Below are 15,664 nucleotides of genomic sequence, written 5' to 3'. Positions count from 1 at the left end.
GAAATATTCATGTAACTTGATTGTATCTTTTTTCCTTCGCCCATTTGTACTTATTCTTACTTTTACTTACTTCCTAAGCGAGTTAATTAAATTTTGTCAGCTGTTCTATGGTCTACCTAGGACTGAAATTCAAAATGCACGCATCATAACCACTGAAATCAATGATTATTACAGCAACCCACAGCGTTGGGTTTGCATTGAAAAGAAAGAGTAAACCAATTAATATTAAACCCATTAGGAAAAAGAGCATCTAAGTCTTTAGGTTAAACACCGGTAACGGCAGCAGTTGGAATTTGTCAGCATACAGGTGATCACATTAAGAGAAAAATTTTGTTCATTGTCACAAAAATGCACAATCTCCAACCCTGACAATAGAAGCTGGATGAATAATGCCATACATCTCAATAACAAGAAAAATTTCCCAGCCAACCCATAATTATACTCTATGATAACGCAATGATATTGTAATCCATGAATGGGTACCAATTCTGTTCTCATCAGCCTTCTGGCTTGGCAGGGTGCTGAGCGGAACGCAAGGAATAGTGCTTGTGGGAGCAGAAAGGAAAAAGGAAAGGAAAAGGAAAAGCCCCCACAGACCGTTGGGTCAGATGCCAGTTCTAGAGGCAAAGTGCAGATCCTTATTAAAATGTCCCGCAGAAAAGAAGTTTTTATCAGTATTGTCAAAAAAGATTATCAAGTTAGTTTATTTTAGACAAGTCCTTAAATCTACCAAGATTTTTCAGACCCTTTCACTGGAGAAATTTTTCTTTTGGGGGGGGGGGGGGAAATTAAATTTTTAAACTAAGATCTCTACCGTTCCAAAAATAGTTTGCTTTAGTGATAAACGAGGTGAAGCTATTTCTTGCCTGTGATGGGTCCAGACTGCCATTTTCATTAGTCTACTTCTAATCCTATGCCGTAAGTGGGTTTATTCATAAAACATGAAAAAAGCAAGCTGTTGTTCAAAACTTATAAAGACTTAAAAAGCCTTTTTGATAAGGTCCAATGACTACATCACAAATTATTTTCCTTTTCACAGAGTTTTATCGAGTTATTTACCAACAAAGGTTTTCAATAGGTCTTGTGACTGGGGCCCCTTATGAGATAAGACTCATCCATAATTTTCCTGTAGAAGTAAGATTTTTGTCACCATTGGAAATTGTCTCATTCTCAACCAATTGCATCTGCCTACACCAGTTTACACAACGTTTTTGTTTTCACACACCACTTCGGATGGAAGCCTACCTGCACTGCCTTCACTCTGTTTGGGAGACTTGGAGAGACAGACGTGTTTACCCAAGGTGTGATACCAAAGAGAGACCTTCCCATTTGAATGATCGTTAAAGTAAAAATAATATTGCTCACCCGGTTGATTGCTGTGTTTATAGGTTGCCCCACCTACTAGACATTTAAAATAGAACTGTTATTATTTCTCAATAACACTTTGATTCCCTTTACATGGTGGACAATTCCAGCATCATCTCTCGTGGGTTAAGTTCCCAGTGAAGTAAGGATCAGTATTTGGTACTTCATATTTAAAATATTACACAGAGCAAGTATCAGAAGTGATACAAATTATTTTCAAAAGTTATTTATAACTGAGTGCTTTAACTGGAAATAGCAGGAAAATAGAAAAGGACCAGTTTTCAGAAGGCTGAAGGGGGTCTTGAAGAGAAAACCCAGATCATCCGTTATCCAGCTGGTACTCACGCAAGGCTGATGTACCGACTATTTTACTTGCACCAACTTATGGTGTGATTTTTATACTAATCACTTAAAAACCAAATGTAAACAAATGCTCCAGATGATCTACAGAATCATAGAAAAAGAATTCACACCAGTCAAAACCCATTCTAAAGAATACTAATTGACGTACTTCTCCGTGTTGCATTAATCCACACAAAAACCATTTAAGGTTCAGTAATAAACGCATCTGCTTCATGTTTCTCCCCACCTTCCCTTCACAGACTAAAGCCAAAGAAAATATGTCAGACTTGAAATGTTTTAGCTGTTTTCAAGGACGTACTGAAGGACGGGCCAGTAATCCATACCACGACAAAGGGCTGTCTATACGTTCCCGGGATCCAGCCCCGATGCCCCAGCACGGCTCACGGTCCAAGGCAAAAAGGAGCTGGCAACTGGGAATACAAGTTGGCTTTACGCAGAACTTCACCATCACATTGCGGCAACAGAAACATTTCTGGTAATGAGCTGTATTTTTCAAAGCTAACCTCCAAGGCCCTGATCCCGCAAAGACTGCACATTCTTAAATTAACGTAATTGCATCGTTCCGTCGACTCTGATGGCATGGGAGGAGTACGGTTGCAAAGCTTATCCTCTCCAGGCTTCAGACAATGTGCCAGAACACTTTTGAAAGGGAGCATTAAAATCTTATTAGAGACATTTTGCTGTTTAAATAAAGCCAGCATTAAGTAATAAAAGATATGCAAAATGGGTAAACTGTGTGAATTTGACATCATATTTCTTTGTCATTTTTCTCTTTTTTAATTTAATTCAAACGAATCCATATAATTTTTCCTTTTGCTCTACTACTTCATGAACACGTTTACTCAATTTACAAGGCTCAGCAGAACCATATTTCCTGCTTTCACACACACAATGTCAAGCTAGCTATGAAAATAAAACTGTCTTTAATTTGTTCAGCATCCCAAAATACATCATTGCTTGTTAGCTGCCTTTTGCTAGCACATGCACCAACCCAGTTTCATTTTCAAAACCCATTTTCCTGAGATTGACTGCAACCCAAAGAGCTTCAAAACAAAAAGGGAACACACACGAGCATTGAAACATCACACGACGAACATGCAATTCAAAAGGAAGCCGTAGCGGTAAGAGCGGGAGAACGTATTTCACATCACGAAGCACGGTTACGGCAATAATCAATAAATAGCACAGCCACAACAGAATTATTAGACGGTAGCAATGACAGATTACAATATTTATGCTATGCTAACGCAAAGCATAATCAAATAGGTGTCGTGTCTCCTCTGTTGGAAAATTTAGAAAAGCCACCGAAAGCAACACTGGCACGAAATCCCAATTAAAACTGCTTGGAGACCTGGGGCTGTGGGCTTACTCCCTGCGGGATAGGGGAATATATACCATCTGCCTTCCCCTCTCCCCGCCTTGAACCGGTGTTAGCTGTTCGGGAAGCGTGACACGCGGTGTGTGCCTATAGATTTGCCAGGTCACCACCAGTATCTCACGCAAATCCACGGTAGCTTGAAAACATGAACAACATTGATCAGCCAGCAGCATACACGCACTTTTATAAGTGCTTTAATGAAAAGAGAGTGGTTATTAACTACTACTACTTAGTCAGTGCCACCATTCCAAAGCTGCCTTCATCTTTTCTCCTTTGTTTTACTAATTCTCCCTCCCCACCTCCAAATTAAAGGTACAATCATTCACATCCATATTCGTGTTTGCACACAAAACGTACCGAAATAGTGATAAAAACTTCAATTCTACGGGACATGCAAAGAGAGGCAACATCATCTGGGGGTATCAGGACAGTGTCAGAGACCAGCCGGTACTCAGGGCTGTGTCTTACATTCTTTACTAGGAGTCCTGCAAAGAGACCCGCATGGGAGGGTCGTGATTTATAAACCGCCATAATTAATTCTCCTCTGCCTTTAGAGAGGAGATGGAACGCGTACATTACTACGCGGGCTGTTCACAGGGTAAAATAGAGTACTTAATGCGGGATGGATGCACAGCTTCACAGAAACCCCGCCTTTTCTGATACCTCCATTTCTGCCACTGTATTTGATACTATTTACAGACTTACGCAGGCAAGTTTCGTTAACCCACGCGCTAGAAGGTGTTTCACTTTTCTAATCCTATATTATCAGAATGACGACAGAGAATTAGCCACTAAAACCTGCTACCTATATATTTTCCTAACAGCAATTTCTATTTTAAATACTCTGTCCTCCTCCTATCTCATAAAAGGATACCCTGTAATGAAAACCTGAGATTTTCGTGTCTCCCAGGCTGATATATTCTAATATATCTCAACTGACGCATAACTCCCATCTCAGAAAGTAATACTGGTAAACTCTTTCTCCATCAGTTTCAGTATGGGGACCAACTAAATGAACTTTTTGCTCTAAAAACTTCACAAGCTTCTTGTATGAAAAGGTGTATAGCGTTATCAGTGCTTACTTTCATCCATAAAGCCACCTGAAAGATGCAATATCCACGGAGTAGTACTTAGTCTCCCAAGGACTATTTTGCCAACTTGTTGTAGTCTTGCCATTCTACCGGATTACCAAAATTTCATTGAAACAAGCTGGAATAATCAAGCTATTTCTTTTATGTTTTCAGGATATCATTCCTACATGTAAAACATTCCATCTTAAACATGATTTTGGTGTGGACTGCCCTCGTTATTATTATTTATTTTTAATTAATGCCTTTGAAGTCTCAGGATTTTGCCTATTTTAATACTGTACCCCTGTTCCAGATTTATCTGAAGAATGTCCCTGGGACAGCTAGATTTTCATCTCCTGTTGAGATTCTTCAGTGTAACTCTCCATCATTATGCACTACTATAAAATTTCTTTTGTACAGAATGAGCTATTTCAGCTCGCATGCCATATTTTCTTCCCTTGATAATCAAGCTGGTTTTACTTATGTTTACTGTGTGGTCTCTTGCTATTGTATGCTGGCTTAGCTGGGAAGCTGCATTTCCACCCTGGATGCTTTCCATGTTCTGATCAATCATGTCATGCATTTTTTTCCTTGTTTTCCTAAAGCTTGTAGCATCTTGGTTAATATAGTTAATCATCTGCAGCGTCAACAGTGAAATAGCAAAACTTAAATTTTTACTCGGAGTAAATGGCTTAGAGAAAACATTTGGGTATTGCAAGTTGAATTTGTTTTTCAATTCCCTGCTATTTGACAGTTTCTGCAGAGCATCTGTAATTCTGCATCAGGAACAAGGATTTTACGTTGTCGTTTTGGGCTGATGGATTCTCACCATTCTTATTCTGTACAATCAAAACTGACCAGGTGTATCAAAAAAGGCAGCTCTTTCTTAATTTATTATTAAACGCCATGACAATTTACTGAACTTGAGGGAAAAGTTCTATCGTTCCCATTCTTGAAAACCAATTTATATAGACAACGTTACCTTATCTTACTTACATGTAAGATAACTTGTATCTCCACACTAATTCCAAACAAACTACACAACTGTATGGAAGCTCTGTGAATCACAGCTTACGTTCTTATGTCATAGCTTTGGAAAAAGATTAAAATACTTTTACTCTAACATAAAAAGCATTTAAGACTTCGATAGGCGACACATGAATTTCAGAAGTTGTATTCTAAATCAAAAACCAAAACCAAACTATTATTAGACTCCCATCTCTACCACACTTTTTAGGACACACATCAAGGATGCCATCAAGACACAAACCATCCCCTTAGCCATTTCATGTTACTCATCAGTTTACCGAAAGCATGCACAGATCAGTCACAGAGCATGCAGCATGCAGTAAATGGAGAGCAGAGGTTAATAACCTGGAAGCATAGGATCTGAGAATGTGAGAACAAGTTAAAGACAAGAGTTCCTCTCCATTGTCACTGAGGGTCGAGAAGCAATGCTGCAGCGTAGAGCAGTGAGAGTGGGGGAAATACAGTTTGTCCAAGACATATACATATCTCCGCAAGTGGCGGCAGGTATAACTGAAAGACAAGGGTAAAGGGAGAAAAAACAGAAAAAAGAGGTATTTTCCTTTAAGAAAGCTAATTCATGGTTTAACGCCCTTGGTTTTTGTGCCAAGAGTCAATGGAAGATGCCAAGTAAGCAATGGAGCAGTTTGACATAAAACAACAGTTTCCAAAGACAGACGGATCTGTTAGCCTGTGCCCATACGCTGGTTCTGTCACTACCGCAAAGGGAACTCGCCAAGTCTCACACATTTGAGATGCAAGAAATTGGGCTTTTTTTTCCCCTCCCTATTTTTTTTTGAGGGGGGGTTGATAATGCATTAGGAAAAGCTTTTTGCCTCTCTCAGTTTGCCCTGAAAATATAAACGCATGTGCTTGAACCATATAAAACCCTGAGAGTATTCACAAAATTTAACTGATTTTCATGAAAATTGACATCTCTAACTGTCGTCTTTAAGGGAATAAATTCGCACAGAATAACCGATCGGTGCTCTCGCAGCCTGGGATTCCAGTGGTGGAGTATTCCTGTGGTTAATTCTAGTTCCTCAAACACGGTGCTTTATCATAACCGAGTTACACGCTTAAGACCTGGGAAATGAAATAACTCTATTCCATGAAATAACTATAGAGCAATCAATAAAATATTTAGCATTCATACTAACCAACTCTGAATGCTCTCGACCGAGAGATATTGCCTACGCCTATTCACAGATTATCCTCCCATTCCTAATGGAAAAGAGAATAAACTAGAATAGTTCGCCTGCAACAAACTGCGTCACTGGTAAACTATGAAGCACATAGATCACATAACCTCAAACATCTATTATTACAGGTTTTGCATAGAAAATACTTCACTGCATAATGGCGTACGATACGCATGTGTGACAGCCCAGCTCGGAGGGGATCTCTGCCCAGGGTATGGAGTGTGGCAAGTCCTCCAGAAAGTACCTTAAGCAGCCTGTGAGATAAAGACGACAGCTCTTCATAAGCATCAAGGTGCTTCTACCAGACCGTTTGCTCTCCCTACTGCAGCCTGAAGCAACAAACGCCTGAACTCTAGGCTGCAACCTCCTTACCAAATCAAAAAACCCCATCGTTTCATAGCTCCACAGGTTGAAACTTGGCCAATAGGTTATCTACCCAACTGTCTGCATTTCACAGGCTAGTATCCCTCTATAATCCCTTTATCGGACATGTGTGGCTAAAACACTCTTTTAGGAGACCAAATTATTCCTGTAGCTTGGGCAAAGAACAGGACAGAAGAGAGTGCCACCAACGGCTGATCTTTGGTGCAGTCAGCGGGGCTCCAAGACTTCGTCAAAACCAGTGTCTCCCATTGCTTTAGTTTAAATAGCATTGACTACTGCGTTGAAGTCAGTCACCTACCTTTGCTCTGGAAGCTGAGGAACACACAATCCCTTTTGGCACTTCATGTACAGATAGACTAGTTTTCAAGAGAGGAAGCAGCTGCAAGGAGGCAATTTCTTAAGCCATCATGCCTTTTTTTTTTTCCTGACCACAGCATGTTTTGAGCAACACAGGCTATTCTCTTCACTCCGCAGGCCAGGGATGGAGAAGATAAAGAATGGTATTTACAGGATCCCGTACCGAGGGGAACACTCACCACATGAGCCTGCCCTTCCAGCTACCCACAGAGGCCACAGAATTTTTTCCAAAACCAGATTAAAGAGCATCTTTTAGAATGCTGTTGCTTAGAAGATTTAAATGGTCATGAGTCCACTATTCCCATTTAGTGTATTTTACCAGTCTTGTTACTAGAAAATTGTACCTTATTTCAAGCCTCTATAGGTCTCATTCCAGCCATTCACTCTTGTTAGACTATTGTCAAGAAATTGAGAGCGCCTTCTATTATGACTTATCTTTGACCCCTGTCCATGCTCTTCATAGACAGGAAGAACAAGACTTGATCCCCAAACCATGGTGACCACATTTCAGCTTAACTGACAAACTGGGTGAGAACGCAGCATGCGATAGGAGGAGGAGAAATCTCCCAAAAACTTCACCCAGAGGTTTCGTGCTGTGTTGAGACAGAGGCAGGGTGAGACAGCGCCAGCAGCACTGCCCTCCCACTGCTGCCGGCCACGGTGCCATCACCTCGTCCTGCCATGACACGGATGGGACCGAGAACAGGAGGGACCGCTTTGGGGGCAGATAGCTCTGGGTGTTGGTGGAGCTGCTGGCTCAAGTGTCACACTTTGGAAAAACAACCTTCAAGCATCACCAGTCCTCTTGGGTATTTATACAACACGGCCAGTGCAATTCTGTAATCCTCCCTTTCATCATTTCAGGTAATAAGGGCAAGGCCATTCTTATTTTCAAAGTTGAACTTGTTTACTGAAAGGTGTGATTTTAAACCCACACCAGGAGCAAGGCGATCCCATAAACATGCCTCTTCTAATTTGCATTACAGTCACACTATGACCAGCATAGCTTACCATCACCTCAAAGACTAAGCATCTCCATTATTAAATCCTCTAAGCTAAACTTGAATACAATCAAAGCTTATATCCCTCAACAGATCTGTACATTAAGAAAAATTTACATCCAACCTTCACTGACTAATCGTGGATATTGAGGTTGAAATCAGACTTATCTGATCCACCAGAAATCAGTTTTCCAGCAGCCGCTATACCTACAGTTACATGTTACTGAAATTTTTATTTTCTGTATGTTTTATGGAGCGTATTACTTTTACTTTACAGCAAAAGGCAATCTTTAAACCACAATATAGTACCGAAAAATTTGAAAAAGCAATTATTGCAGAAAATAAAGAACACTATATTTGATTGATGGTGCATGTGCACGTATTATTCATGTATTCTGTGTACCCTGAGGACAAAACTTTAGCTCATATGGTACTAAAATCCCACTCCAGAAGATTATAATTCCCTCTTATAAAAACTAAAAGCCATCTGATCAACATTTTGAATTCTGATAAGAAAACATTACAGTGTCAACTTCTAAAAGCTAAAAAGTGGAGTGTTGGGTTACATAAGTCTGGGAAATAAGGGTGGGCTTGTGTTACCCCAATTGAAAAAATAAATCTATTCTTACATAACAAACTTTCACTCTTTTTTTTTGATGTAATGAAAAGAACTCCTCTAATGCCTTCTCACTATACAAATATTACCATAGCTATATTCTCTAGGAATTTAAACCTATTAAAGAAAAAAAAATTCCATATGCTCCATTAAACTTTAAGTTATTGACATTATTTGTCTTTAATAGCCATGGCTAGTAAAGCCACAGAACCCAAAAATTTTCAGATCCAAACCAACAGAGGTTACCAACAGTATTTTGGAGACTAAAGTGACAGGATCCTTTCTGTCTGGTAATCGTCCATCTCTCACATCAGATCAGCTGTGATTCCCTGCGATTCCAGAAGACAAGCTGGATGGAAATGAATGTGGAGATGGAAACTCAATGACATATTTAAGCTAAGTGAAGATGCTCAGAAGTGACAGGCATCAAGTCAAAGCGCCAGATTCAATCCTGTTGAAGTCAGGAAGTGGTATTTGGAAGTCTCCAAGGGTTTGCTCCCATGGGTGTTGTTCTGTGGGTTTCTTGTTTGTTTTTCACCTTCTCTACTACACATAGTAGGTGGGGAATTGAAAGAAAGAGACCAAAATGGAACAAAACACCAAAACCAACACTGAAAAGGTGCATTTGCTAACCATGAATAATGTGCATTTTTCAAAATAAAAATATACCTAAAATATACTATAGAAGACAGCATAGAGAACCTGACTGCTGTGAACAGATCTGTATTTACCTACTACTTGAGAAGTTTTTCTACTTCAAGTTTCTGGCACCCTTGAAAATATTTCCTTCCCTGATCCTGGCATTGTCTGATCTTGCTCAGTGGCTGGTATAAAATGAGAAGGCAGGGAGGAAGCTTCAGCATTGGCTGGGAAAATGTAACAAAAAAAAGAAAATAATAAAAAAAAAGACAGGAAAAAATCCCAACCCAAACACATCAGTCAGCTGTATCACCCTTTTAAAAAAAGGAGGGGAAAAAAAAAGTAAATTTGCTCAAGGGGGAAATTGCTTTTCCTTGTTAACTCTCCCCAAACTTCTGGAGTTGTCCTTCCCACTGTTCTCAAAGCCTCAGAGGTGACTGCCTCCACTTGACTGCCGTGAGGATACTCTCACCTGCTTATACCAATCTCCTGTGATCCTGGAGCTCTGCTCCTCTCTTCCCAAGAGCTTTTTAGATTTGTCTGAACCAGCAGTTAAAGTGAATGCTCTCATCATCGTTCTGACCTAAGAGAAGGCAGACACCCTTCCTGTACACACTCTCACTGCCTGCCACCCAGGAACATGTAGGGAAAACATAAAATTTTTATATACATATAAAAAATAACCCAATATATATTAATTAATAGGTATATATTTAAAGCATGTTATTAAGGGCATTGTCCAAATGCCTCAAACACGGACAGGCTTGGGGCATTGACGACCTCTCTGGGAAGCCTGTTCCAGTGTTTGACCACCCTCTCGGTAAATAAATGCTTCCTAATGTCCAGTCTAAAGCTCTGCCGGAGCAGTTTTGGACCACTCCCATGTGTCCTGTCCCTGGCTATCAGGGAGAAGAGCTCAGCACCTCCATCTCCACATCCCCTCCTCAGGAAGGTGCAGGGAGCCATGAGGTCGCCCCTCAGGCTCCTTTTCTCCAAACTAGACAAGCCCAAAGTCCTCAGCCGCTCCTCACAGGACATGCCTTCCAGCCCTCTCAGCAGCTTTGTTGCCCTCCTCTGGATGCATTCAAGGACCTTCACATCCTTTTTAAATGGTGGGGCCCAGAACGCCACACAATACTCAAGGTGAGGCCACACCAACACTGAATACAGCGAGGTCATCACCTCTTTTGACTGGCTGCTCATGCTGTGTTTGAAGCACCCCAGGATTCTGTTTGCCCTCTTGGCTGCCAGGGCACGAATGCATGCCAGGACAAGAGGAAACAGCCTCAAGTTGCACCAGGAGAGGTTCAGGCTGGACATTAGGAAAAATATCTTTACTGAGAGAGTGGTGAAGCACTGGAAGAGGCTGCCCAGGGAGGTGGTGGAGTCACCATCCCTGGAGGTGTTCAAGGAATGTGTGGACATGGCACTGCGGGACATGGTTTAGTGGGCATGGTGGGGTTGGGTTGATGGTTGGACTTGATGATCTTACAGGTCTTTTCCAACCTTAGTGATTCTGTGATTCCTGCAGCTTTCCTGAGTCTCCCTGATCGTCTCTGAGGACCTTGTGTGAAACATGCAGATAATCAAAACCAACAAACAAACGAGACTTTGCTAAAGGTTCATCCAAATCTGCTGTTTCTTGTGTTTGAAGGAAATTCAATGTCCTAAATGGTCACTGTGATTGTTTGTGGTTTAGAGCATCACATCACTTGCAAATTTTAACCCGAACTCCATGTAATCCAAGAGGTGTACACAAGACCACAGCCACAGACTAAACACTTAGCAAAGATAAGAGTTAAAAAATAAGTAGTGCTGAAATTCATGATATGCTCACGTTAATTTTTTCAACCAAAATTTTAAGGACAGCCTTGACCAAGACAACAGTGCTAAGCAAAACATGCAAAGCCACTTATGTCCTTTATTTATTTAAACCAGAAAGTTGGTATTTTCGCTACTGAAGTCAAGGGCAATTTTAAAGTAAATATATCAAAGACATAAACATAAACAGCACCAGGCCAACATCTTCTTACCAACACAGAGATGAAGCAAATTGGGCAGGGTATAGAAAAGCAGTATAAAACCAGTATACATTAACCCCTCTGTAAATACAACCTAGTCTGAAACAGCATATACAGGATTCAAAAGAAAAATTCCCAGTGCTAATGTTTAAGTAATTGTAATTCATAATCTTCCTCTCGGTGCATGCCAGATTTTATGAAGGCTATAAATCTTTAACGTTATTGAGAAAAAGTAAGGTCTTGAAGACATACATGCCACATGTATTAGCTCAGAGAAACTAGATTAATCTGTAGCAATAAAAAAAAAGCCAATTCTGCTAAGCCTGATTAAATATTTAGGTCATATTGTTTCTGCGGCAGAATTTGAAAAATGCACAGCAAATAACATCTTTCGCTGAGTTTGAAGACTTAATCACTATACTTTCAAAAGGGAGTTATGCTACAACATGACTCTACGGGAAAGCCAATACGAAAGCCTTTTCAAAAAACCCCAAACAATGAAAGCATAAACTAATTAAACTAGCACATGTTAGTCAGCACCCCAAACGACCTGTATACATGCGGGGAGAACGTCGTGACGTGCTATGAACATTTTATTACTGTTCATGTTAGATAACTTGTGTTCTAGGAAGTCCTGTTAGTCATTACTCTTATGTTCCCAAAGACAAACCCAAGCAAAATACATTCTGTACTCAAACACTAGAGAGATGATGACAACAACTTATTAGATCATCCACTCCATGAGAATGGTTAATTTATTCTCTGCCTAAAATATCACCTATTAATGTTATTTCATGCAGTATAAACAGCAGAAAGGCCAACTGTCAAAAGCCTATCTGCCTTCTTGCAGATGTAAAATATGATATGATGTAAAATACATCATATACATCATCCAGAATAAGAATTTTGGGCAAATTTTTTTAATTCTGTTTCGCACTCTGCTGTGGATAACATCATGAACTGTGGTACTGATAAACCGCAGTAGAAAGAATACTACATATTTGTTTTTCAGTACCAAGACTGTTATGAAAGATTGACATGCACAAGTCTACAGAAAGGTGGTTTGGGGTTCTTTGCGGCGGGTTTCTGCCACCGTGGTATTAACACAGTTAAGCTGCTTAAGGTACAATAAGAGTCAGTACTGGGGATACAGAAGATGGCGTTGGCCATACTAGAACACTTAAAACAATTCCTCCTTTTTCAGTCAGTTTCAATTTTTTTTTTTATTATTCTTAGCTTAGAGTCATAATTAAGGTTGAAAGGGACCTTAGGAGGTCTCTAGCCCAACCTAGTGCTCAAAGTAGGGTTAACACTGAATTCAGAGCAGACCAGGGTTTTGTCCAGTTGGGTCTTGAAAGCCACCAGGGACAGAGACTCTCCAACTTCTCTGGGCTGCGGTGCCAATGCTTCCCTGGCCATGAAAAATTGTTGTCTTCCATCAGGCTGGAACCTCCTGACTTCAGCTGATGACCCTTCCCTCTCATCTTCCAGCCACACACTTCTATAAAGAACCTGGCTCCATTTTCTCAGTAGCCTCCTCCTATGTGTGGGAAAGCTGCTATCGGGCCCTATGATGCTTTCTCTGAAACTCCTGCGTAGCCTTGCCCCGAAGCCTTCTCTTCTCTGGGCTAAACAAGCCCAGTTCCCTCAGCCCTTCCTCCTACACCAAGTCCTCCAGCCCCCAACCATCGTGGCAGCCCTCCACGGAACTTACTCCAGTTTAGCAACACCTTTCCTATGGCCAGGGGCCCAAAACCTAGATGCAGTTCTCCAGATGTGATCCAACGGCCAGTGGTCTTGCAATGGTATGAGTCAACTCGCATAGCACTCTCAGACGCGTTTCACCAGGTCCCATGGATGTGTACGTGTCAGTTCTCAAGTAATCCCTGACTTGATCCTTTTTCACTACTGGTACTTTCCTTCCTCCTTGATCCCCACCTCACTTCCTAATCTAAGTAATAGGGTGACTTCTCTTAGCTTTCTAAAAATACTTCATTCTTGCAGGCCTACTTTGCAGATACACTAAATTTATATCTTAAAGCATAGAGCAATGACAGGATTTTAAACATTATTGCAAAACAGCAGTTTGGGTGCAAAGGGTCATTATAGGGTTAAAGGTGCCATAACAACAAAGAAAAGAGAAGCATGAAAAATATTTAAATATACTTAAGAAGTGATTATTTGTGATAATGTGTCAGAAAGGTAAGTTCCCGTGCCCCGAAGCAGCACTCTGTCACAGTACTAGCCAAATGTACAGTTATGAGAGGAATATTATCTTTATGCATGGAAGTATTTATAGTGAAGAAGGGCAAGGAAATGAAAACCAAACAAGTTCTGGAGATATCTGATAGACTGAGAAATCAAATGATAAATCTATGAGATTCTTCTATAGAAACGCCAAATTACCTCTCTACAGATGAAGTTCTATCAAAAAGAACAAAAGGATTTGTATATTAGAAGCAGACACAAGCAACTGATGACCCATAAGAAAAAAGATATGAAAGCGCTCGGAGGAAGTGTCTATTCAGTACTGATGTTTCAGACAAAGAGCGAAGGCTTTAATCACCCAGATGCACTGGTTACTTGGAAGGCAGTTTAAGAGATGCTACTACGGGAATGTTGCTTTTGAAACCTCCTGCGCTTTTATCCTCTGGCTAGACACTTGTGATAATTCACCGGCTCAGCACAGGATTCCAGGAGATGCCTGCGACACCCGCATTAACGCGGACATTTGCATCTCAGTCTGCGTGAATCTGAAAATCCTCCGTCGGGAGTCAACGGCTGCAGCACCGCGAGAGAGGGCACCGCGAGGAGTCGGCAGCGCTTGTCTGAGCCCTCGCCCCGCTTCCAGCGGGATTCATCCCATCTGAGCCCATGTAAATTGTGGTATTTGGAGAAAGACCTACTTGCAGACCCACGAGCACAATTAATGAGTTACAGAAACATGTCTCTACACAACTTCACAGCAAATTTATTTATTCATCGCAGAACTAAGTGTATTTACTTCACCTAAAAGCCTGTTCTTCCCTCAACTTGCTGAAGGCCATTACCATTAAAAAGGTTGAGTCATTCAACAGTTATAAAGCCCTGATGCACATTAAAGTTGTTAAATTCTGATTCTTTCTTCTGTACCTATGGTTTCACCCTCCATTTAAAAGTGTCAGATGTTTCTAAGTGCAATATTCTCCTTGCAAGCCACGCAAACTACAGTGAAAGTATATGGCGGTGGGAAATACCTTGGTTCAAGTACTCAAGAGACTCAGAAATTTCATAAACTGTTATCTCGTATTCCTAAAATCAGTTGGAAAGCCTGTTTGAAAATCCTCACTTAAGTGTGGGGCCTGAATGAATTAAAAAATTTCCGTGTGTGGTGGAAAGGAAGGTTTTCAGGAGCAATTTGGAGGGCACCGACAGTTTAGTTGGGTGTTATCACTAACGGCTCTACTTCCCTCCTTGCAGCCACTCATACCTATCCTGGCTTCACACACCTGGAGAGAGAAATTAGCTCACTGAACTGCAAAGCTGGAAAAATGTTAGACATATAGAACGACTTCAGTTAAAACGTGAAATAAGCAGCACCCTGACAAGGAAAAAGACAGATTTATAATCAATGCTATTTTTTTGTTTCGTACTAATGCTTACTTACAGCCGTAAGACTATTTTAGTTTGTCAGATAAACCCTTGTAACTTCATTACTCATTCATTTCTTTAGATCATAGTCCATGGTTTCTTCCAAAGAGAAAATTTCTAAGAAGGAAAGAGTACATGCTGTATCTGAATAAAGTGGTTAACGAGCCAAATACCCTGCAACTGAAGATAAAAGACAGGTTCAAGCAAGTCATTATCTTGAGTCACCTCTATTTCTGTTAAGGAACACTGGCGTATAAATACGTTCCACTCAAAACAGAGAAGACCACAGTGTCTAGGATTCTACTAGAATAGCAAATAAAAGTTTCTAAAAGACTATTAGAATTCCCTTGATTTTTTTTAAATCTCAGAAAATCGTAAGCAGGACAATTTATTGCTATAAACCAGACTTTTTAAAATGCAAAAACTGTAAGATTCACATCTTCGGTGTACTGTACATTAGACACCCAAATCCCAAATAACACAGTGGGATACAACCCAGTAAGCATTTTAGCAGCATTCATCTTTTTTTCCCAAGCCAGCTAAAAGAAATCAAAATTGCACTAGCCAGCCAGGAAGGATGCTGCTAGCTTTCTCATTTTTGCTTCCTTTCAC

At 40.5% G+C, this 15,664-nt stretch overlaps 1 protein-coding gene across 2 annotated transcripts in view; it reads right to left on the bottom strand.

The window, feature by feature from the left end:
• The window catches only part of DYM (dymeclin), a 227,020-nt gene that overhangs the window by 89,022 nt on the left and 122,334 nt on the right, over positions 1–15,664 (bottom strand). Inside the window, exon 14 of one of the 2 annotated variants that reach the window (XM_059833367.1) lies at positions 5,551–5,715. The exons of the other annotated variant lie outside the window; for it this stretch is intronic. Within the exon in view, the coding sequence (XP_059689350.1) occupies positions 5,551–5,715 (165 nt within the window). The remainder of the gene's footprint in view (positions 1–5,550; positions 5,716–15,664) is intronic. 2 annotated transcript variants of the gene reach the window in all.

Source organism: Gavia stellata, chromosome Z, assembly GCF_030936135.1.
Source record: "Gavia stellata isolate bGavSte3 chromosome Z, bGavSte3.hap2, whole genome shotgun sequence".
Taxonomy (NCBI): domain Eukaryota; kingdom Metazoa; phylum Chordata; class Aves; order Gaviiformes; family Gaviidae; genus Gavia; species Gavia stellata.
This window is presented reverse-complemented; position numbering and strand designations above follow the sequence as displayed.